Source organism: Salmo trutta, unplaced genomic scaffold (assembly GCF_901001165.1).
Source record: "Salmo trutta unplaced genomic scaffold, fSalTru1.1, whole genome shotgun sequence".
NCBI classification, from domain to species: Eukaryota; Metazoa; Chordata; class Actinopteri; order Salmoniformes; family Salmonidae; genus Salmo; species Salmo trutta.
In genome coordinates this window covers 296608-320668 of record NW_021823412.1, presented here as the reverse complement: position 1 = coordinate 320668, position 24061 = coordinate 296608, and the positions used below count along the sequence as shown (strand labels likewise).

Below are 24061 nucleotides of genomic sequence, written 5' to 3'. Positions count from 1 at the left end.
CCACCCCAGGGCTTCCGTGGCTACCATGGCCACTGCCTGGGGGGTGGTCTCTACTCGTTTCGCTACCAGCGTGGTGAAGAAGGCGCAACAGAGCCTCTTCAAACTCAGGAGGCTAAAGAAAATTGGCTTGTCACCTAAAACCCTCAAACTTTTACAGATGCACAATCGAAAGCATCATGTCGGGCTGTATCACCGCCTGGTATGGCAACTGCAGTGCCCGCAACAGCATGGCTCTTCAGAGGGTGGTGTTGTCTACCCAATGCCGGGGGTAAACTACCCACCCTACAGGACACCTACAGCACCTGATGTCACAGGAAGGCCAAAAAGATCATCAAGGACAACAACCACTCGAGCCACTGCCTGTTCACCCCGCTATCAGAAGACAAAATGTATCTGTAAGGCCTTAGTTCACACTGTTTGATGCTTATTTATAAAACCCTTTTAGGCCTCACACCTCCCTATCTGAGATACCTACTGCAGCCCTCATCCTCCACATACAACACCCGTTCTGCCAGTCACATTCTGTTAACCTCTCTGGGAAATGTGGGACGCTAGCGTCCCACCCGCGGGACACACTATTCAACAGCCAGTGAAATAGCAGGGCGGCAAATTCAAAACCACAAAAATCTCATAATTCAAATTTCTCAAAAATACAACTTTATATCCCATTTTAAAAGGTACATTTCTCGTTAATCCAACCACATTGTCCGATTTCAAAAAGGCTTTACGGCGAAAGCATAACATTAGATTATGTTAGGACAGCGCTGAGACAAGAAAAACCACACAGCCATTTTCCAAGCAAGGAGTGACGTCACAAAAACCAGAAATACAGCTAAAATGAATCAGTAACCTTTGATGATCTTCATCAGATGGCACTCATAGGACTTCATGTTACACAATACGTGTATGTTTTGCTCAATAAAGTTCATATTTATATCCAAAAACCCCATTTTACATTAGCGTGTAATGTTCAGAAATGTTTTGTCTCCCAAAACTTCCGGTGAATGAGCACATCAATTTACAGAAATACTCATCATAAACGTTGATAAAATATTAAACTGTTATTCAATGAATTATAGATACACTTCTCCTTAATGCAACTGCTGTGTCAGATTAAAAAAAAAATTTACAGCGAAAGCACACTTTGAAATAATCTGAGTACAGCGCTCAGGCAACAACAACAAGCAATACAGACACCCGCCATTTTGGAGTCAACTAAAATCATAAATAGCATTATAAATATTCACTTACCTTTGATGATCTTCATCAGAATGCACTCCCAGGAATCCTAGTTCCACAATAAATGTTTGTTTTGTTCGATAAAGTCCATAATTTATGTCCAAATACCTCCTTTTTGTTCACGCGTTTAGTCCACTATTCCAAATGCAGGAAGCGAGCGCAAAATGTCACGACGAAAAGTCTAAAAAAGTTATATTTACGTTCGTAGAAACATGTCAAACGATGTATAGCATCAATCTTTAGGATGTTTTTATCATAAATCTTCAGTAAAGTTCCAACCGGACGATTCCTTTGTCTTCAAAAAAGAAAAGGAACACAGATAACTCTCACGGGAGCTCGCGCCACTGAACTCATGTCATTCTCTCAGTCATCTGACTCTAGGACCTCTTATTCTCTCCCCAGTCACAGTAAAAGCATGAAACAACGTTCTAAAGACTGTTGACATCTAGTGGAAGCCTTAGCAAGTGGAAGCCTTAGCATGACCCCACAGACACTGTATACTGGATAGGGAATCACTTGAAAAACTACATACCACTTCCTGGTTGGATTTTTTTCTCAGGTTTTTGCCTGCCATATGAGTTCTGTTACACTCACAGACATCATTCAAACAGTTTTAGAAACTTCAGAGTGTTTTCTATCAAAATCTACTAATGATATGCATATGTACCTTCTGGGCCCGAGTAGCAGGCAGTTTAATTTGGGCACGTTATTCATCTGAATTTCCGAATACTGCCCCCTGTCACCATGAGGTTTTAAAGGTCCCCAAAGAACCCAGATCGCTGCTCTTTTCGGATCGCTGCAGCTAGTGACTGCAGAAACACTCCAACTTGACCATCAGACAATGAAAATAATATTAAATGTGTTTATTTTTCACAAATAAATCAGGGGAGAGCGCGAACGCAGTCCCCCACTACCAGAAATTATGCAATCGAGATTTCCACATTTGGGAAATTCGCAGGGGTCAGCACAGCCGGAGTGCAATGGCTGAGCCTCGCCCTGGGTGAACCGCCTTCTTGATCACGGTGTCTCCCTTGCCAGGTAAGTATGAGTTGTACACATTGGTAGAGGGGAACTCATTCCAGGACAAAGGTGTTTGACTAACGGTTACCACTTCTACTACTGACAATACCACATCATATCGACCAGGGTCTAATAACGTTTACTAATACAGTTGCGGACAAAGCGGTGGAAAAGCGATGCACTTTGTTTTATTATATTATATCGCTGTCTGACTATTTTCCCATCATGCAACACGGTAGACATTCTATATACATTGAACTGTTTATCTAAATATCCGTCTGATTACACACAAGTAGGCGATGTACCAAAATGCTGAAATCACATTCGTGCTCCCACAGCCAACCGAAAGACACCAACTATTTCTGGTGTTTTGTAGCGTTCCAGACATTGTAGGAATAGTTTCATCACATACGACCCCAGATATGGAGGAGAAACAGTCGCCTACTACTTCATCAACAACAAGACATAGTAGTAGCTATTAGGGGTGTTGTTTATATTTTATTTCACCTTTATTTAACCAGGTAGGCCAGTTGAGAACAAGGAGACATAATAACTTAAATGCATTTAATAAATAAAGATCTTTAGGGTTACGGTATATTTTGGAGTGTTATACATTTTCATAAACAATTTGGGATGGCAGTATCAAATGTACAGTCAAACGTACAGTCAATAACACAATAGAAAATAAAAATAGAAAGATATATTTACAGTGACATGTAATCTATGTACAGTGACGTGTAATTGTAAATTGACAGGATGATACTCGTGATCGGGGATAAACTGAAGTGTTTTAATATGCCTAAATACATTTTTGCAAAATACCTCACTTCACATTCTCACTGCAAAAAAAACTGCAGATTCGGAGCAGCGCACTGAGGTGTGTGTGTGTGTGTGTGTGTGCAGCTAAATTTGCTATGACTCAGTCAGAATACGCATTAGCGTTTCATCTTTGTTCCCAAGCCTTTACCGCTTGTGAGATATTATGCACATTGATAGCAAACGTCCTCGTCGTGTGGTTTGTATCATAGCAACAGGCAGACCAAAAACATGCCAGGAAAATTGACCTCGCATGTTGTGTCGTGCATAAGAACAGCCATTAGCCGTGGTATATTGGCCATATACCACACCCCTTGGGGTTAATAATTCAATAAATGGATTTAGATGTTTTTTTTTAAAGAGCTGGAATACATTTCCTCATATAATGTTGTTCCTCTGTGAATGCGATTTTACTGCTAAGGAAAACATTCAAAATTAAAAGTCCTCGTCAAACTTCCCGTTCCATGGCTACTACTACTTCCGGGTCAGCTTCGCTCCATGCAATGACATTGTAACCAAATATTTTCGAAATCAATACGGGGAGTGTGTCTGTGCACGTTTTTGCTATACATGCTATGAATTTGTACCCGCTATTTACGAAATCAATACGGGGAGTGTGTCTGTGCACGTTGTTGCTATACGTGCTCTGAAAGACAAAGTTGACCGACATAGTTTTACAATATGACACCAATGTCTACGGGATTCACTGAAGAGCGACAGGGCGAAGCACAGGTAAACACATAACAGTAAGCTGCTACAGTAACTAACTAAGCTACTGTACCCTAGCTAGCCTCACCTGTCACTTGCAGTCAGTTAGCATGCTTGCTGTAGGCTAGCTAGTTAACGTTTTCTATGCACTCGAATTCTTGACAAAAAAACCCACAAACCGGTTACTTCAATTGATATGTATTGATAAAATCAATGGAGGTTAGTTTTTGGGACAGCTAACCTGTGTGTGTGTGTGTGTGTGTGTGTGTGTGTGTGTGTGTGTGTGTGTGTGTGTGTATAGAGTCCTGTAGGAATGGATTACATCCCCACAGAAGATGAGAGGAGAGTCTTCAGAGAATGCAACCAGGAGAGTTTCTGGTACAGATGTAAGTTACCATGGGTAACACAGACTAACAAAATAGCAATAGATTTGACAGAAGTCTGTATTTTACAGAAGTCTGTATTTTACAGGAGTCAGGTTCATGCTCAATATATCATTCATTCTATGTACAGGTATTGGTGCGCATGTGATTCTAACCTTGTTTCTCCCCTCCCTTCCTACAGCCGTGCCCTTCTCAGTGGTCAGCATGCTTGTCACTCAAGGCCTCATCCATAGAGGTAGGCCCACCTCCCATTTCCATCATCACTATATCTTAGTGTACATGTATGATCTAGGAGCGCATCCAAGGGAGCATCTCAATACTCTGATATAGAATAGTAGCTTCCAGTTAGAGATACCTTAATGACAAGTGCCGTCCAAGATGAAACTTCATAGAAAGCAGCCAAATAGATGAAGGTGTTTGCTGCAGAGGGCTGCAGATGTATCACACCTATACATTTGAGTGTCTGCAACCCACCTGGTCGACACTTGCCTTTTCTACCATGAATTGGACTAGTGACATCAAGACTGACTCTTCTGTGTTCCTTCCTGTGTTTTAGGAGCTCTGACGTCGTCATCCAAGTTTGGATCTCTCCCTAAAGTGGCCTGTGAGTTCACTGAACCCAGATGTTTGTGTATAAAGTGTGTGTTTGTGTATAAAGTGTGTGCGCATTGTTATTATGAGAATGTAATACAGATGTGTGTCCAGTTGCGGGGCTGTGTGGCTACCTGGCAGGGAAGATATCGTACATGAAGCATTGTCAGGAGAAGTTCAAGAGGCTGGAGCACTCCCCTCTAGGAGAAGCGCTGAGACAGAGGACCAGACCCAACGCACAGTCAGTAACACATACATACATACATACATACATACATACATACATACATACATACGTACGTACGTACGTACGTACATACATTCACTCACCTTCTTCTTCTTCTTTCTCAGGTCGTCTCAGGGCCCCCAGTCAGAGATGAGTGACCCCGACCAGGTGACCTTTGACCCCATGTTCCAGGCCTCTGACCCCCAGAGCCAGGTACAAACACACGTTTAAATACTTTCTTTGAATCCACCCATCAAATGTACATAGAAAATGGAACCAAACATTTCAAAGGTCCCTGTATGCATGGCAACCAATAGTACAGGAAGCACCTCCTTCTCCAATCAGCCAGGCTGCCCACGACAGCTGAAACAGAGCGGTACCTAGCCAACTGGTCTCCTTCTCCAAACAGCTAGGCTGCCCACGACAGCTGAAACAGAGCAGTACCTAGCCAACTGGTCTCCTTCTCCAAACAGCCAGGCTGCCCACGACAGCTGAAACAGAGCGGTACCTAGCCAACTGGTCTCCTTCTCCAAACAGCTAGGCTGCCCACGACAGCTGAAACAGAGCAGTACCTAGCCAACTGGTCTCCTTCTCCAAACAGCTAGGCTGCCCACGACAGCTGAAACAGAGCGGTACCTAGACAACTGGTCTCCTTCTCCAAACAGCTAGGCTGCCCACGACAGCTGAAACAGAGCAGTACCTAGCCAACTGGTCTCCTTCTCCAAACAGCTAGGCTGCCCACGACAGCTGAAACAGAGCAGTACCTAGCCAACTGGTCTCCTTCTCCAAACAGCTAGGCTGCCCACGACAGCTGAAACAGAGCAGTACCTAGCCAACTGGTCTCCTTCTCCAAACAGCTAGGCTGCCCACGACAGCTGAAACAGACCAGTACCTAGCCAACTGGTCTCCTTCTCCAAACAGCTAGGCTGCCCACGACAGCTGAAACAGACCAGTACCTAGCCAACTGGTCTCCTTCTCCAAACAGCTAGGCTGCCCACGACAGCTGAAACAGAGCAGTACCTAGCCAACTGGTCTCCTTCTCCAAACAGCCAGGCTGCCCACGACAGCTGAAACAGAGCAGTACCTAGCCAACTGGTCTCCTTCTCCAAACAGCTAGGCTGCCCACGACAGCTGAAACAGAGCAGTACCTAGCCAACTGGTCTCCTTCTCCAAACAGCTAGGCTGCCCACGACAGCTGAAACAGAGCAGTACCTAGCCAACTGGTCTCCTTCTCCAAACAGCTAGGCTGCCCACGACAGCTGAAACAGACCAGTACCTAGCCAACTGGTCTCCTTCTCCAAACAGCTAGGCTGCCCACGACAGCTGAAACAGACCAGTACCTAGCCAACTGGTCTCCTTCTCCAAACAGCTAGGCTGCCCACGACAGCTGAAACAGAGCAGTACCTAGCCAACTGGTCTCCTTCTCCAAACAGCTAGGCTGCCCACGACAGCTGAAACAGACCAGTACCTAGCCAACTGGTCTCCTTCTCCAAACAGCTAGGCTGCCCACGACAGCTGAAACAGACCAGTACCTAGCCAACTGGTCTCCTTCTCCAAACAGCTAGGCTGCCCACGACAGCTGAAACAGAGCAGTACCTAGCCAACTGGTCTCCTTCTCCAAACAGCTAGGCTGCCCACGACAGCTGAAACAGACCAGTACCTAGCCAACTGGTCTCCTTCTCCAAACAGCTAGGCTGCCCACGACAGCTGAAACAGACCAGTACCTAGCCAACTGGTCTCCTTCTCCGAACAGCTAGGCTGCCCACGACAGCTGAAACAGAGCGGTACCTAGCCAACTGGTCTCCTTCTCCGAACAGCTAGGCTGCCCACGACAGCTGAAACAGAGCGGTACCTAGCCAACTGGTCTCCTTCTCCAAACAGCTAGGCTGCCCACGACAGCTGAAACAGAGCAGTACCTAGCCAACTGGTCTCCTTCTCCAAACAGCCAGGCTGCCCACGACAGCTGAAACAGAGCAGTACCTAGCCAACTGGTCTCCTTCACCAAACAGCTAGGCTGCCCACGACAGCTGAAACAGAGCAGTACCTAGCCAACTGGTCTCCTTCTCCAAACAGCTAGGCTGCCCACGACAGCTGAAACAGAGCAGTACCTAGCCAACTGGTCTCCTTCTCCAAACAGCTAGGCTGCCCACGACAGCTGAAACAGAGCAGTACCTAGCCAACTGGTCTCCTTCACCAAACAGCTAGGCTGCCCACGACAGCTGAAACAGAGCAGTACCAAGCCAACTGGTCTCCTTCTCCAAACAGCTAGGCTGCCCACGACAGCTGAAACAGAGCAGTACCTAGCCAACTGGTCTCCTTCTCCAAACAGCTAGGCTGCCCACGACAGCTGAAACAGAGCAGTACCTAGCCAACTGGTCTCCTTCTCCAAACAGCCAGGCTGCCCACGACAGCTGAAACAGAGCAGTACCTAGCCAACTGGTCTCCTTCTCCAAACAGCTAGGCTGCCCACGACAGCTGAAACAGAGCGGTACCTAGCCAACTGGTCTCCTTCACCAAACAGCTAGGCTGCCCACGACAGCTGAAACAGAGCAGTACCTAGCCAACTGGTCTCCTTCACCAAACAGCTAGGCTGCCCACGACAGCTGAAACAGAGCAGTACCTAGCCAACTGGTCTCCTTCTCCAAACAGCTAGGCTGCCCACGACAGCTGAAACAGAGCAGTACCTAGCCAACTGGTCTCCTTCTCCAAACAGCTAGGCTGCCCACGACAGCTGAAACAGAGCAGTACCTAGCCAACTGGTCTCCTTCACCAAACAGCTAGGCTGCCCACGACAGCTGAAACAGAGCGGTACCTAGCCAACTGGTCTCCTTCTCCAAACAGCCAGGCTGCCCACGACAGCTGAAACAGAGCGGTACCTAGACAACTGGTCTCCTTCTCCAAACAGCTAGGCTGCCCACGACAGCTGAAACAGAGCAGTACCTAGCCAACTGGTCTCCTTCACCAAACAGCTAGGCTGCCCACGACAGCTGAAACAGAGCAGTACCTAGCCAACTGGTCTCCTTCACCAAACAGCTAGGCTGCCCACGACAGCTGAAACAGAGCAGTACCAAGCCAACTGGTCTCCTTCTCCAAACAGCTAGGCTGCCCACGACAGCTGAAACAGAGCAGTACCTAGCCAACTGGTCTCCTTCTCCAAACAGCCAGGCTGCCCACGACAGCTGAAACAGACCAGTACCTAGCCAACTGGTCTCCTTCTCCAAACAGCTAGGCTGCCCACGACAGCTGAAACAGAGCAGTACCTAGCCAACTGGTCTCCTTCTCCAAACAGCCAGGCTGCCCACGACAGCTGAAACAGAGCAGTACCAAGCCAACTGGTCTCCTTCACCAAACAGCTAGGCTGCCCACGACAGCTGAAACAGAGCAGTACCTAGCCAACTGGTCTCCTTCTCCAAACAGCTAGGCTGCCCACGACAGCTGAAACAGAGCAGTACCAAGCCAACTGGTCTCCTCCAAACAGCTAGGCTGCCCACGACAGCTGAAACAGAGCGGTACCTAGACAACTGGTCTCCTTCTCCAAACAGCTAGGCTGCCCACGACAGCTGAAACAGAGCGGTACCTAGCCAACTGGTCTCCTTCTCCAAACAGCTAGGCTGCCCACGACAGCTGAAACAGAGCAGTACCTAGCCAACTGGTCTCCTTCTCCAAACAGCCAGGCTGCCCACGACAGCTGAAACAGAGCAGTACCTAGCCAACTGGTCTCCTTCTCCAAACAGCTAGGCTGCCCACGACAGCTGAAACAGAGCAGTACCTAGCCAACTGGTCTCCTTCTCCAAACAGCTAGGCTGCCCACGACAGCTGAAACAGAGCAGTACCTAGCCAACTGGTCTCCTTCTCCAAACAGCTAGGCTGCTCACGACAGCTGAAACAGAGCGGTACCTAGCCAACTGGTCTCCTTCACCAAACAGCTAGGCTGCCCACGACAGCTGAAACAGAGCGGTACCTAGCCAACTGGTCTGCCAAGGTTATCGTCACCTCGCCCTGGCCCCCCTGTTCTCCCTGGCCCCCCTGTTCTCCCTGGCCCCCCTGTTCTCCCTGGCCCCCCTGTTCTCCCTGGCCCCCCTGTTCTCCCTGGCCCCCCTGTTCTCCCTGGCCCCCCTGTTCTCTCTGGCCCCCCTGTTCTCCCTGGCCCCCCTGTTCTCCCTGTTCTCCCTGGCCTCCCTGGCCTCTCTGGCCCCCCTGTTCTCCCTGGCCCCCCTGTTCTCTCTGGCCTCCCTGTTCTCTCTGGCCCCCCTGTTCTCCCTGGCCTCCCTGTTCTCCCTGGCCCCCCTGTTCTCCCTGGCCCCCCTGTTCTCCCTGGCCTCCCTGTTCTCCCTGGCCCCCCTGTTCTCTCTGGCCCCCCTGTTCTCCCTGTTCTCCCTGGCCTCCCTGTTCTCTCTGGCCCCCCTGTTCTCCCTGGCCTCCCTGTTCTCCCTGGCCTCCCTGTTCTCCCTGGCCCCCCTGTTCTCCCTGGCCTCCCTGTTCTCCCTGGCCCCCCTGTTCTCCCTGGCCCCCCTGTTCTCCCTGGCCCCCCTGTTCTCTCTGGCCCCCCTGTTCTCCCTGGCCTCCCTGTTCTCCCTGGCCCCCCTGTTCTCCCTGGCCCCCCTGTTCTCTCTGGCCCCCCTGTTCTCCCTGGCCCCCCTGTTCTCCCTGGCCCTCCTGTTCTCTCTGGCCCCCCTGTTCTCCCTGGCCCCCCTGTTCTCCCTGGCCCCCCTGTTCTCCCTGGCCCCCCTGTTCTCCCTGGCCCCCCTGTTCTCTCTGGCCCCCCTGTTCTCCCTGGCCCCCCTGTTCTCCCTGGCCCCCCTGTTCTCCCTGGCCCCCCTGTTCTCTCTGGCCCCCCTGTTCTCTCTGGCCCCCCTGTTCTCCCTGGCCCTCCTGTTCTCTCTGGCCCCCCTGTTCTCCCTGGCCCCCCTGTTCTCTCTGGCCCCCCTGTTCTCCCTGGCCCTCCTGTTCTCTCTGGCCCCCCTGTTCTCCCTGGCCCTCCTGTTCTCTCTGGCCCCCCTGTTCTCCCTGGCCCTCCTGTTCTCCCTGGCCCCCCTGTTCTCCCTGGCCTCCCTGTTCTCCCTGGCCCCCCTGTTCTCTCTGGCCCCCCTGTTCTCCCTGGCCCCCCTGTTCTCCCTGGCCCCCCTGTTCTCCCTGGCCCCCCTGTTCTCCCTGGCCTCCCTGTTCTCTCTGGCCCCCCTGTTCTCCCTGGCCCCCCTGTTCTCTCTGGCCCCCCTGTTCTCTCTGGCCCCCCTGTTCTCCCTGTTCTCCCTGGCCCCCCTGTTCTCCCTGGCCTCCCTGTTCTCCCTGGCCCCCCTGTTCTCCCTGGCCCCCCTGTTCTCCCTGGCCCCCCTGTTCTCCCTGGCCCCCCTGTTCTCCCTGGCCCCCCTGTTCTCCCTGGCCCTCCTGTTCTCCCTGGCCCCCCTGTTCTCTCTGGCCCTCCTGGCCTCTCCACACAACAACAAAATATGGTGTATTTGACACACAGGAAAAGACATCATCATCAAACCAGCTTCCTATTACACAAGACTGTTAATGGATGTGGGGCGGCAGCTAGCCTAGTGGTTAGAGTGTTGGGTCAGTAACCGAAAGGTTGCTAGATTGAATCCCCAAGCTGACAAGGTAAAAATCTCTGTCGTTCTGCCCCTGAACAAGGCAGTTAACCCACTGTTCCTAAGCTGTCATTGTAAATAAGAATTTGTTCTTAACTGACTTGCCTAGTTAAATCAAAATGTGTGCCGTTGGTGAGACTACCGGTCCGACCTCGCTGGCTATCAGGTCAACAAGGAGGTCATGTCTAGCAATGTACAAATCCTTGTATGAACAGCAACCATTCACAACATGGGCATTACATTTGACTCATGTAGAATACAAATGGGTCATGGTTTGCAGAGTGCTAGATTGTTGTAGTAGCTGGGAGACAGAGTGGACAGTACAGTCCAGAGCAGCCTCAGGCCAGTCTAGTGTTGTAGTAGCTGGGAGACAGAGTGGTCAGTACTAGTGTTGTAGTAGCTGGGAGACAGAGTGGTCAGTCCAGAGCAGCCTCAGGCCAGTCTAGTGTTGTAGTAGCTGGGAGACCGAGTGGTCAGTACAGTCCAGAGCAGCCTCAGGCCAGTCTAGTGTTGTAGTAGCTGGGAGACAGAGTGGTCAGTACTAGTGTTGTAGTAGCTGGGAGACAGAGTGGTCAGTCCAGAGCAGCCTCAGGCCAGTCTAGTGTTGTAGTAGCTGGGAGACAGAGTGGACAGTACAGTCCAGAGCAGCCTCAGGCCAGTCTAGTGTTGTAGTAGCTGGGAGACCGAGTGGTCAGTACAGTCCAGAGCAGCCTCAGGCCAGTCTAGTGTTGTAGTAGCTGGGGGACAGAGTGGTCAGTACTAGTGTTGTAGTAGCTGGGAGACAGAGTGGTCAGTCCAGAGCAGCCTCAGGCCAGTCTAGTGTTGTAGCAGCTGCATCCGTGTGATACCGAGGAGTGTTGTCCTGGTTGTAGGATGAGCTTCTACAACAACACTGCAGTCTGCCACAACTGCATCCAAGGCAGTCACTGGCTCAGTTTGCATATCAGTCCGTGTCCACCTGATCTCCATTCATTCCAACACCATGTGTTCTGTGTTCCCGTTTGATTCTGTGTGTCAGGTCCCACCCCACGCCAGAGACTATGGATACAGTGACGCCCCCACCGCAGCACAGACCAGCCGCACCGCTGCAGACATCGACTACAACATGCCAGGTAACCGTGACAGCAAGTAGTAACCTAACTACAGCGTTAACCATGACAACCCTCCAACGGTATCCTCCTAGTTAACTGCCTGATTTAACCTCAGTCTGACCCCCCCCCCCCTCCACCTCTCCTGCAGCCCAACCTCTGACCTCTAACCTGTATTTCTTGGATGTCTGTCCCCTGCAGCCCAGGGTCGTTTTCACTAGGAACCGAGCGGAAGGGTGCAGGGTTAAGTTGCCCCTAGACACTGATCTCAGGTCAGTTGCATTCTCTCCCCCCCCCACTAGTGGTTAAAGTTACCATTGGGGGGGACGGAGAAGCTGATCCTAGAGCTGCACGATAGACTTAGATAGATGACATCATTTGTATCTGTCCCATTGTGGCGTCTGAGGGCACGAGCAGGACCATTAAAGGTCATCTCCAGATTGAAGTAGTCCATCTTTCTTCAAAGTCAAGGTTGGTGATTTACTGCCCCCTGGAGGGTGTTGTCTGAACAGGTATAAAGTCAAGGTTGGTGATTTACTGCCCCCTGGAGGATGTTGTTTGAACAGGTATAAAGTCAAGGTTGGTGATTTACTGCCCCCTGGGGGATGTTGTTTGAACAGGTATAAAGACAAGGTTGGTGATTTACTGCCCCCAGGAGGATGTTGTCTGAACAGGTATAAAGACAAGGTTGGTGATTTACTGCCCCCAGGAGGATGTTGTCTGAACAGGTATAAAGTCAAGGTTGGTGATTTACTGCCCCCTGGAGTTATGGAATGTTTATTCACAAGTAGATAATTCATTGGCTGATCCCTCCTGATGACCTGGATGGAATGGTGTTATCTTTCCTTTAACTAACTCATAGGAAGTCCCACTCAGTTGACCTCTTTAGAATGGTGGAAGTCCTCAATGACAATGTCCATGTTAAAACAAGTTATTTCCAAGTAGATATCTATCTACACTGAACAAAAATATTTTAAAAAAGCAACATGCAACAATTTCTGAGTTACAGTTCCTGTAAGGAAATCAGTCAGTTGATATAAATTCATTTGGCCCTAATCTATGGATTTCACATGACTGGGAATACAGATACCTTATATCAGAAAACCACTCTGGTGTGACCACCATTTGCCTCTTCAATGGCTGTGCAAAGTTGCTGGAAATTGGCGGGAACTGCAACACACGACTGTCGTACACGGTCTTTCCAGAGCATTCTAAACATGCTCAATGTATGGTGTACGCAGGTCATGGAACTGGGACATGTTCAGCTTCCAAGAATTGTTTACAGATCTTTGTGCCATGGGGCAGTTCTTTATCATGCTGAAACATGAGGTGATGGCGGTGGATGAATGGCACGACAACGGGCCTCAGGATCTCGTCACGGTATCTCTGTGCATTCAGATTGCCATCCATAAAATACAATTGTGCAAACTGGGATGGGCCTACCTGAATTTGTCAAGTAAAAAGTGCTTGTGTTCTTTTTCCTGACCCGTCACCTCTGACCCCTGAAGCCCAGTTGTTCCAATATGACGAGGAGCCCAGGAGGAAGCCAATCATGTACGAGGACTTCTAACCTTTACCCTTTAACCTCTGCCCCCTCCAGCCCAGTCGTTCCTGGATGACGAGGAGCCCAGGAGGAAGCCCATCATGTACGAGGACCTAAGGAACAAGAACCGAGAAACCTATGAGGTCACGCTTACCCAGAAGGCTGAGACGCTGCTCAAACCAGAGTCTGACCGGCCAGGGAGAACCGCCCCCAAGAAGGACGGTGAGTCAGTGGATGTGTCCCAAATGGCACCCTATTCCCTATATAGTGCACTACTTTAGACCAGAGCCCTATGGTTATTCCCTATATAGTGCACTACTTTAGACCAGAGCCTATAGGCTTCTGTGTGCCATTTCTTCTGATCCTTGTCTTATGTGTGAGAATAGAATGTTTCCTAGTATGTGTATTATAATTAAGCAATAAGGCCAGAGGGGGTGTGGTATATGGCCAATATACCACATTTAAGGGCTGTTCTTAGGCACGATGCATCGTGGAGTGCCTAGATACAGCCCTTAGCCGGGGTATATTGGCCATATACCACAAAACCCTGAGGTGCCTAATTGCTATTATAGACTAGTTACCAACGTAGTTAGAGAATTAAAAATAAATACAAGTGGTATGCGGTCTGATATACCACGGCTGTCAGCCAATCAGAATTCAGGGCTTGAACCACCCAGTTTATAATTATTATATTTTAAATGCCAGTATGTCATACTCATTCCGGCTTTTCATCTAGTATGAATTGGCTGCACGTTACTGAGGAAGAGAAGTCTGATTGGCTGCACGTTACTGAGGAAGGGAAGTCTGATTGGCTGCACATTACTGAGAAAGAGAAGATCAGACCCACTTGTCTGACAACAGCTGATAATCAAGCCAATAGGGTCATGTTCATTAGGGTGTAATGTTACAGAAATAATAATGGTGTTTATCATCCCTTCATCCTCTCCTCTCCTTTCTTTTAGCAGGGAAGAAGAATGTCTACGGAGACAGCTTGGAGGAGTGAGTCTCTCCATCTGTTATCACTGACAGTGCTGATTGGACTACAATACCCACAAACCCCGGTGGTTGCTTTGCTTTTATTTATGTCTCAATTTATGAATGTATGGGATAATCTCTATTGCATTTCCTTGATGCCTTGCGTCCTCTCTCCTCGTCTTCTCAAAACCCATTGGATGAGAAGGTCAGAGGGGTAGGCAGGTAGCCTAGTGGTTAAGAGCATTGGGCCAGTAACCGAAAGGTCGCTGGTTCAAATCCCTGAACCGACTAGGTGAAAAATCTGCCGATGTGCCCTTGAGCAAGGCATTTAACCCTCCTGTAAGTTGCTCTCGATAATTACTCAAATATATTTTAAAAATTAGCCCCCCCCCCGAGGATTCAAGGAAATGTAATTGAGATTCTCCCATTGTCTGTCTGATTCTGTCTTTTGAAAAAAACATGTCAATAAACCCAATTGGTTTTGAAATTGAATAACGTTGTCTTTGTGTGTCTGTCAATTAGAGAATGATAGAGGCCTCTAGTGACCAAATGGCCTTTCCACCTCAAACACCTGTTTTTTATTGCAGAAAAATCAGTATACAAACAGACAATGATAACATGTGCTGGGGGGGTACAACAAATTACACATTATACAAACACAATGATAACATGTGCTGGGGGGGTACAACAAATGACACATTATACAAACACAATGATAACGTGCTGGGGGGGTACAACAGATTACACATTATACAAACACAATGATAACATGTGCTGGGGGGGTACAACAAATTACACATACAAACACAATGATAACATGTGCTGGGGGGGTACAACAAATTATACAAACACCTTAAAAGATACACATTGATTGTTTTAACAGATTTCTTATCAGAAGAATGTAGAATGGCCTTAATGTACTGCTCGAATTCCTTCTAGAAAATATGGATGTGTGGTTTGTTATTAGTGAATTTTATGATATTTTGCCATTAGCACAATTAGATTTGAGGTAAAATAGTTTTTCCTTATTATAGTTAAGGATACCGAGCAGCACATTCTCCCATTAAACCCCCCCCCCCCCCAAAAGTAATCAAAAACTAATGTTGCCATTTCTTTACATGTAGACAATGCAATAATAACTGTTTCTGGATGCTCAACACAAAAACACGGTTCATGTTAATGTCTTTTTTTTAGTTTCTGCGGGTAGTGATTCACAGGGTCATACTGATGGATCATTCTGAAAGAGACCTCTTTCACCTTGTTAACAAGCAGGTATGTGTGGTAATAACCAGACTTTTTTTCCCCAACAGACATTATTGACGAATGTATTCCAGTAAGTTGTGACATAAGGAATGGATTCAAAATATCCCGTTCTGAGGGAGCAAGGAGAAACACATTTTTCCTATTGGAGAGTCAACTGGATTAATTGGGGGTAGGTCAAGAAGGTGAAATCTGGTTACACCTCTAAACAACATGAGAGTTCCAGATGGAATAGCATCAAAGACTATGACGAATTCTCTAGGTGTGTAAAGGATATTGTAACAAAATAAAAATTCCTCATAACTGAGTAACAATCCTGCTGCATTAAAAAGCTGACTCATCAGCAGGATGTGATTATTGAACCAGTTCTTAAAAAAGAAAGACTTGTTTCTATATGAAATATCTGTATTGTTCCAAATGAAATACCTATGAGGGGAATTTTTTTGTATATATTAACCACGCTAAGAATACTTGTCTATAAAAAGCAGATTATTTTGTAGGAATATTATCAACTGACACCTGGTGACCCTGTAGGAGTCATGTCCAACCGCGTCATCAGGATGGATCAGCCAATCGTGAAGAAAATCTACAAACAAAAATGAGATGGCCTCAATAGTGCTGCCACAGAAGCAATAATGGCACAAGATAAGTCCTCTATCTATATGGCTGCAAACTGCCGACCTAGGGTCAATAAACCAATAAACAGTATGGATTGAAATGTGTCGTTTTTAACTGCACATTTTTATTTAACCTCTATGGGATCAGTGTCCCTAAACTGGCCCTAATGTGACTAGAATGACGTAAGTAACAGCCAACTTTCCAGGACATTGACATGTCTTATATAGGCAGAAAGCTTCAATTCTAGTTAATCCACCTACAGTGTCCAATTTACAGTAGCTAAACACAAAACACTTATCACAGACACTGGTTTGATACATTCACCTCTGAAGGTAAATAATGTACTTACATTCAGTAGTCTTGCTCTGATTTGTCATCATGAGGGTTCCAGAGATAAAATGTAGCATGGTTTTGTTTGATAAAATGAATTTTTATATTCAAATATAGGAACTGGGTTCTACAGTTTGAACCCCTGCTGTCTCTGGCCCCACAACCACCCCGCTCGGCCATCTAGATGTGTGAAGGTTAGTGTTTTTTCTGTAGGGAAGCTAATTATCCATGGGGGTGTGTAAACTTTAAAAAAAAATTATTACCATAGCATTTTTGTATGTTCCCTATAGTTATGTACTTGAAAATGTATCAATTGGCCAATTCGGCACATTTGAGCAAACTCCTGGCAGACCTGATACAAAATATTGTGTAGAAAATGAAATGCTTCACTGGATCAGTCTGAAACTTTGCACACACACTGCTGCTGTCTGGTGGCCAAACTCTAAATTACAACTACACTGTCTGACTGTATGGCCTTTCTCTTGGATTTTAAAGATGATGAAAAAAATAAAAAATAGAAAACATGTTTTTTTCTTTGTATTATCTTTTACCAGATCTAACGTGTTATATTATCCTACATTCATTTCACATTTCCACAAACTTCAAATTGTTTACTTTCAAATGGCACCAAAAATATGCATATATATATTTTTTAACTAGGTAAGTCAGTTAAGAATAAATTCTTATTTACAATTACGGCCTACCACCCTGGACAAACCCTCTCCTACCCCGGACGATGCTGGCCCAATTGTGCTTCGCCCTATGGGACTCCCGATCACGGCCGGTTGTGAAACAGCCTGGGAACGAACCAGGGTCTGTAGAGACGCCACTAGCACTGCAATGCCTTAGATCGCTGCGCCACTCAGGAAACCATTAAAAGCCACATTAGCTCAGTAGGTACAACTAATGGAAACGATTGCTTTCCTATATATACGGTTGTTTCATATAATACAGCTTTAGTGGTTTGGACAGAAGGAAGAGGTTTAGCTCATGTGTGATCACGGTACAAGTTGGCCAAATAATCTCAACTGAATCACATGTCTGTTCTTTACCGCAACCAGAAATAAATTACAAATAGCTACATAGTTTAACCAAGAACATACGATAGCTAGTTACTGTCGGATAAATATGTTGAGATATTTATAAGTAGAATATAATGCCAATTTGAATACAGAATACTTTCTGTGGAATTCCTGAATCGGTGACGAAAGAACGTCTCTCCCCTTCCGGTTTCGTCAGGCACTGCGGCGGATGTTGATATTCTGTTTTGGAGACCACAACCAGAGCTAGCTAGCGAGCCTTCGTCGTTGTCGGAGTTTTTTTGTTGTTGTTTGTTGTTGTCTGACGTTTTTAAATCGTTTTCAACCAGGGAAGGATCCACTCCCCAACGACGGCACCGTGTCTCTCCCGGCGCCTCACCGGGGAAGCGCGAGGCCGAGTCGTGCGATGATGGAGGACTTCGACGAGATCTACGAGGAGGAGGAAGAGGACGAGGAGGAGGACGAGGAGAGGGCCGCGGAGGAACAGCTGCTAAAGTACGCTCCAGACCCGGTGGTCGTCCGAGGATCTGGCCACGTCACTGTGTAAGAAACCGGCAGGGCTCAAGGGGGGGTTGGGGGGAAAGACCCGAGCACCCGTAGGTGGCCGGTTGTCATAAAATAACGCTAACTAGATAACGAAAGTTACACTACGGCATTAACTAGCTTGTTAGCGGAAAGCTAGCTAACGTAATCAGGTCGGTGTATTTACGATAACAGGGCCAAGAAGCTAGCCTATTAGCATGTCAACGTAGCTATTAACTAGCCATAAAATGACTATACACACCGTGACTAACGTTACCTGGTTAACTAAATATACTTTCCATATGTGGTCTAGTCAAACAGTTAAATAGCCTCATATCCCTTGAGTGACGATCTATCTAGTGTTGTGTGCATGAAATAATGCATTTACTTACCATGTTCTTGTCCCCGAAGGTTTGGACTCAGTAACAAGTTTGAGTCAGAGTTCCCATCGGCACTTACAGGGAAGGTGAGTCGACGGAAAGTACATACATTTCCTGTAAATCTGCCATTTTCGACGTGTGTCCCTCAGAGTTTTAACGAGTGCAGGTGGTCAGGGCGGTTGCCAGGTGTGCATCAATCATGATTGTATATATTATTTGTGTTGGGATAGCGTTGAGGTACATTTGTTGGGAACAACTATCATACCTGGCAACCCTGCATTTCCAGCTAGCTACAGACTGAGAGAATACCTTGCAAACGGCACTTTTACAATATTGTAACTTTGTAGTATTGTATTTGCCGCTTTAAAATATAAAGATCCACCTGAATTCATTGTAATAATCATGTTTATTAGCAAGTAATATTGACTCTGCCAGGACAGCTAACTAGCTTTCCTGGAGACGTTGAAAGTGTGCAGGTCTCCCCAGCAGAATCTTGTGTGTTTGATTCCATCCTCGGACAAGCTCACTCTCCCTACTTGTTTCATGAATATGACCTGATTTGAGTATTTCCTTTGTCTGTCCTCTGTGTTCCTAGGTGGCGCCAGAGGAGTTCAAGGCCAGTATAAACCGTGTTAACGGCTGTCTGAAGAAGACGCTGCCAGTGAATGTGCGTTGGCTGCTGTGTGGCTGTCTCTGTTGCTGCTGTACACTGGGCTTCAGTCTCTGGCCCGTCATCTGTCTGAGCAAGAGGGTGGGAGACACACACACACACACACACACACACACACACACACACACACACACACTGAGATACACACACACACACACACACACACACAGACCATCCCTCTGCGTACTATACTCAAGGTTACCTGTCTTTCTCCTCCTCAGACACAGAGATCCATGGAGAAGCTGTTGGATTGGGAGAACAGCAGACTGTACCACAAGGTGTGTAGGGGTTGGAGGAGGGCTGGGAGAGGTAGTTAAGTTTGACTGATCTCTCTTTTTCTCTCTCTCTCTCTCTCTCTCTCTCTCTCTCTCAGCTATGTTTGCATTGGAGGCTGAGCAAGAGGAAGTGTGAAACCAACAACATGATGGAATATGTGAGAACACACACACACACATGATGGAGTACTTGAGTAACGCACACACACACACACACACACTTTGAATAACCTCTCTCTCTTCCCCCCTCAGGTAATCCTGATAGAGTTCCTACCCAAGATCCCCATCTTCAGACCGGACTAGCTCTCCGCGGCCCCACACACATCCTCCCATGGTGCCTCTCTTCACTCGGCCCAGTCACCTCTCCAAAATGGCCTCCTCTTTCCTCCCCTAACCAGGCCCATACCCCTAAAACTACACCACCATTTAGTGTTTACTGGACATTATCTAACTTCTCTATCTAGCCCCTCTATATACCCAGAAAACACCTGTTTACACCCTAAAGCCCCTCCCCTCCCCTTCTCTGATATCAACCTTTGACCCCTGATCTGTTGGAGGAGCCGTGACCTTTTGACCCTCTGGGGTGGCCACGTTGACTGTCATCGGTCTGTGGGTCATCATGGGAGACCCAGCTCAGAAAGGGTGTAACGGTACCATAGAACTGTGGAACTGGAGAAAGTGGACTCCTAATTTTGGACCTGCAAAGATGAACCTCCTCTTCACAGCCCTTCCCTGTACACGAGGCACAATCTTTACTCAGATTTATACCCCCCTATATTGTACCCCAACCTGAACTATGAGACACTCTGTGCTGTTGGAACAGTTGATATTATACGCTGTTCTAGAACCTCTATGGAACCGCTGAGGTAACAATCAATGGATTAGCTACGGAACTTCTACAGAACTTCAATGGAACTAATATAGAACATTGACAGAACTTCAATGGATTAGCAACGGAACAGCTATGGATCTGACAGAGCATCATTAGAACAGCTGTGGAACTGACAGAACATAATTAGAACAGCTATGGAACTGACAGAACATCATTAGAACATCTATGGAACTCCCAACGGAACATCATTGGGCTCCCGAGTGGCGCAGCCGTCTAAGACACTGCATTTCAGTGCAAGAGGCGTCACTGCAGTACCTGGTTCAAATTAGGCTGCATCACATCTGGCCGTGATTGGGAGTCCCATAGGGCGGCGCACAATTGGCCCAGCGTCGTCCGGGTTTGGCCGGGGTAGGCCGTCATTGTAAATAATAATTTGTTCTTAAATGACTTGCCTAGTTAAATAAAGGTTAAATAAAAATGGAACATTGGTAGAACAGTTGTGGAACTTGCAGCATCATCTGCCTTTGACTGGTCATAGTATCAGTAGAGAACAGCCAAACTAACAGCAGTGGATCAGTAGAGAGAACAGCCAAACTAACCGCAGTGGATCAGTAGAGAGAACAGCCAAACTAACAGCAGTGGATCAGTAGAGAGAACAGCCAAACTAACAGCAGTGGATCAGTAGAGAGAACAGCCAAACTAACCGCAGTGGATCAGTAGAGAGAACAGCCAAACTAACCGCAGTGGATCAGTAGAGAGAACAGCCAAACTAACAGCAGTGGATCAGTAGAGAGAACAGCCAAACTAACCGCAGTGGATCAGTAGAGAGAACAGCCAAACTAACCGCAGTGGATCAGTAGAGAGAACAGCCAAACTAACAGCAGTGGATCAGTAGAGAGAACAGCCACACTAACCGCAGTGGATCAGTAGAGAGAACAGCCAAACTAACCGCAGTGGATCAGTAGAGAGAACAGCCAAACTAACCGCAGTGGATCAGTAGAGAGAACAGCCAAACTAACCGCAGTGGATCAGTAGAGAGAACAGCCACACTAACCGCAGTGGATCAGTAGAGAGAACAGCCACACTAACCGCAGTGGATCAGTAGAGAGAACAGCCAAACTAACCGCAGTGGATCAGTAGAGAGAACAGCCAAACTAACCGCAGTGGATCAGTAGAGAGAACAGCCAAACTAACCGCAGTGGATCAGTAGAGAGAACAGCCAAACTAACCGCAGTGGATCAGTAGAGAGAACAGCCAAACTAACCGCAGTGGATCAGTAGAGAGAACAGCCAAACTAACCGCAGTGGATCAGTAGAGAGAACAGCCAAACTAACCGCAGTGGATCAGTAGAGAGAACAGCCAAACTAACCGCAGTGGATCAGCTACATGAAACCCCTGAATCTCTCTGCATCCACTCAAACTAGTCTTCATCCCAAATGGCGCCCTGTTCCTCCCCCCTCCTAGGGGCTACGTCTGCAATGGTACCCTATTACCTAACAGGGTCTGGCCAAAATTAGGGTACTATCTAGACTAGAGAATAGACTGCTATTTCAGATGGTAGTCCTAGACTCTCCTCATCTCCAATAGGGTGTCATTTCAGATGGTAATCCTAGACTCTCCTCATCTCCTCCAATAGGATGTCATTTCAGATGGTAGTCCTAGACTCTCCTCATCTCCTCCAATAGGGTGTCATTTCAGATGGTGGTCCTAGACTCTCCTCATCTCCAATAGGGTGTCATTTCAGATGGTAGTCCTAGACTCTCCTCATCTCCTCCAATAGGATGTCATTTCAGATGGTAGTCCTAGACTCTCCTCATCTCCTCCAATAGGGTGTCATTTCAGATGGTAGTCCTAGACTTTCCTCATCTCCTCCAATAGGATGTCATTTCAGATGGTAGTCCTAGACTCTCCTCATCTCCTCCAATAGGATGTCATTTCAGATGGTAGTCATAGACTCTCCTCATCTCCTCCAATAGGATGTCATTTCAGATGGTAGTCCTAGACTCTCCTCATCTCCTCCAATAGGATGTCATTTCAGATGGTAGTCCTAGACTCTCCTCATCTCCTCCAATAGGGTGTCATTTCAGATGGTAGTCCTAGACTCTCCTCATCTCCTCCAATAGGGTGTCATTTCAGATGGTAATCCTAGACTCTCCTCATCTCCTCCAATAGGATGTCATTTCAGATGGTAATCCTAGACTCTCCTCATCTCCTCCAATAGGATGTCATTTCAGATGGTGGTCCTAGACTCTCCTCATCTCCTCCAATAGGATGTCATTTCAGATGGTGGTCCTAGACTCTCCTCATCTCCTCCAATAGGGTGTCATTTCAGATGGTAATCCTAGACTCTCCTCATCTCCTCCAATAGGATGTCATTTCAGATGGTAATCCTAGACTCTCCTCATCTCCTCCAATAGGATGTCATTTCAGATGGTAATCCTAGACTCTCCTCATCTCCTCCAATAGGGTGTCATTTCAGATGGTAATCCTAGACTCTCCTCATCTCCTCCAATAGGGTGTCATTTCAGATGGTAATCCTAGACTCTCCTCATCTCCTCCAATAGGGTGTCATTTCAGATGGTAATCCTAGACTCTCCTCATCTCCTCCAATAGGGTGTCATTTCAGATGGTGGTCCTAGACTCTCATCTCCTCCAATAGGGTGTCATTTCAGATGGTAATCCTAGACTCTCCTCATCTCCTCCAATAGGATGTCATTTCAGATGGTAATCCTAGACTCTCCTCATCTCCTCCAATAGGATGTCATTTCAGATGGTAATCCTAGACTCTCCTCATCTCCTCCAATAGGATGTCATTTCAGATGGTAATCCTAGACTCTCCTCATCTCTGCACACTAGACTGTCACCTCTAAACCAGAGACAATCACACAAACTGTCTGACTGTCCTCTATGGTCGTACCCTCAAATGGTAACCCTTCTCCTTATATAGTGTACTGCTACTACTTCCCCCACAGCTCAAAACAAATCAAAATGTATTTGTCAAGTGCGCCAAATACAACAGGAATACAACCTTACAGTGAAATGTTTACTTACAGGCTCAAACCAATAGTGCAAAAAAGGTATTAGGTGAACAATAGGTAAGTAAAGAAGTAAAAATACAGGCTATATACAGTAGAGAGGCTATATACAGTAGAGAGGTTATATACAGACACCGGTTAGTCAGGCTGATTGAGGTAGTATGTAGATATGGTTAAAGTGACTATGCATATATGATGAACAGAGTAGCAGTAGCGTAAAAGAGGGGTTGGCGGGTGGCGGGACACAACGCAGATAGCCCGGTTAGCCAATGTGCGGGAGCACTGGTTGGTCGGCCCAATTGAGGTAGTATGTACATGAATGTATAATTAAAGTGACTATGCATATATGATAAACAGAGAGTAGCAGCAGAGCAAAATTGGTTGGACGCCCATAAAACTGCTGCCATTTCTTCCGGCACCATTTTGGTTCTGGTCTAAAGTAGTGCACTTCATAGGGAACAAGGTGCCAGTTGGGATTAGAGCCTATTTGTATGGACCCGTATGCTACACACATGGACATGGGCCGGTTTCCTGTATCCATGACGCTGGGTTGTAGTTTCAGCCTAGCAACCGTTGCCTAGCGACAGGCCTAGAGGACTGATGATCAGCGATGCAGAAGGAAGGCAACTGATTGTTTTTCTACACCTTGTTTTGTTTTGTCTGTTCTGCGACAAGGGGCAGTGGATGTTTCTGCGTTACTGCTCTCAGTGTGTGTATGTGCGTGTGTGTGTTCGTCTCATTTTGAATGTGTGTATATTAGATGAATGCTAACAGGCTTCCCAGCCAACCAGTGGTGAACAGACATAACCGTGGTGGATTAATACTCACCTGAGTTAAAGGCGACGTCCTAAATGGTACCCTGTGTAGTGGACTACCTTTGACCAGTAATACACTAGATCGTGACTAGGGGGCCATTTGG

The 24061-nt window shown here is 47.2% G+C and overlaps 2 protein-coding genes and 1 non-coding gene across 4 annotated transcripts; 2 read left to right on the top strand and 1 right to left on the bottom strand.

Moving 5' to 3' along the window:
- Positions 1 to 2121: 2121 nt before the first annotated feature.
- LOC115190873 (U1 spliceosomal RNA) lies at positions 2122 to 2285 on the bottom strand. Its single transcript, XR_003877455.1, has one exon. It is a non-coding gene; the product is annotated as a U1 spliceosomal RNA (small nuclear RNA).
- A 1255-nt stretch (positions 2286 to 3540) lies between these two features.
- Positions 3541 to 14672, top strand: LOC115190797 (OCIA domain-containing protein 1-like). 2 transcript variants are annotated; one of them, XM_029748878.1, is made up of 9 exons: positions 3541 to 3807; positions 4085 to 4169; positions 4348 to 4401; positions 4723 to 4770; positions 4872 to 4998; positions 5109 to 5196; positions 11593 to 11686; positions 13263 to 13427; positions 14171 to 14672. In XM_029748878.1, exons 1-9 carry the CDS (start codon positions 3757 to 3759, stop codon positions 14206 to 14208), a joined length of 750 nt encoding a protein of 249 aa, XP_029604738.1. In that variant the 5' UTR covers positions 3541 to 3756; the 3' UTR covers positions 14209 to 14672. The 2 variants fall into 2 exon arrangements, with proteins under 2 accessions (XP_029604738.1, XP_029604737.1); XM_029748877.1 differs by having other exon boundaries at positions 14168 to 14672.
- A 2957-nt stretch (positions 14673 to 17629) lies between these two features.
- LOC115190806 (cysteine-rich hydrophobic domain-containing protein 2) lies at positions 17630 to 20355 on the top strand. Its single transcript, XM_029748889.1, has 6 exons — positions 17630 to 17971; positions 18362 to 18416; positions 18926 to 19081; positions 19222 to 19278; positions 19374 to 19433; positions 19528 to 20355. The coding sequence occupies exons 1-6, from the start codon at positions 17835 to 17837 to the stop codon at positions 19576 to 19578; spliced, it is 516 nt and encodes a 171-aa protein (XP_029604749.1). The 5' UTR covers positions 17630 to 17834; the 3' UTR covers positions 19579 to 20355.
- Positions 20356 to 24061: the final 3706 nt, after the last annotated feature.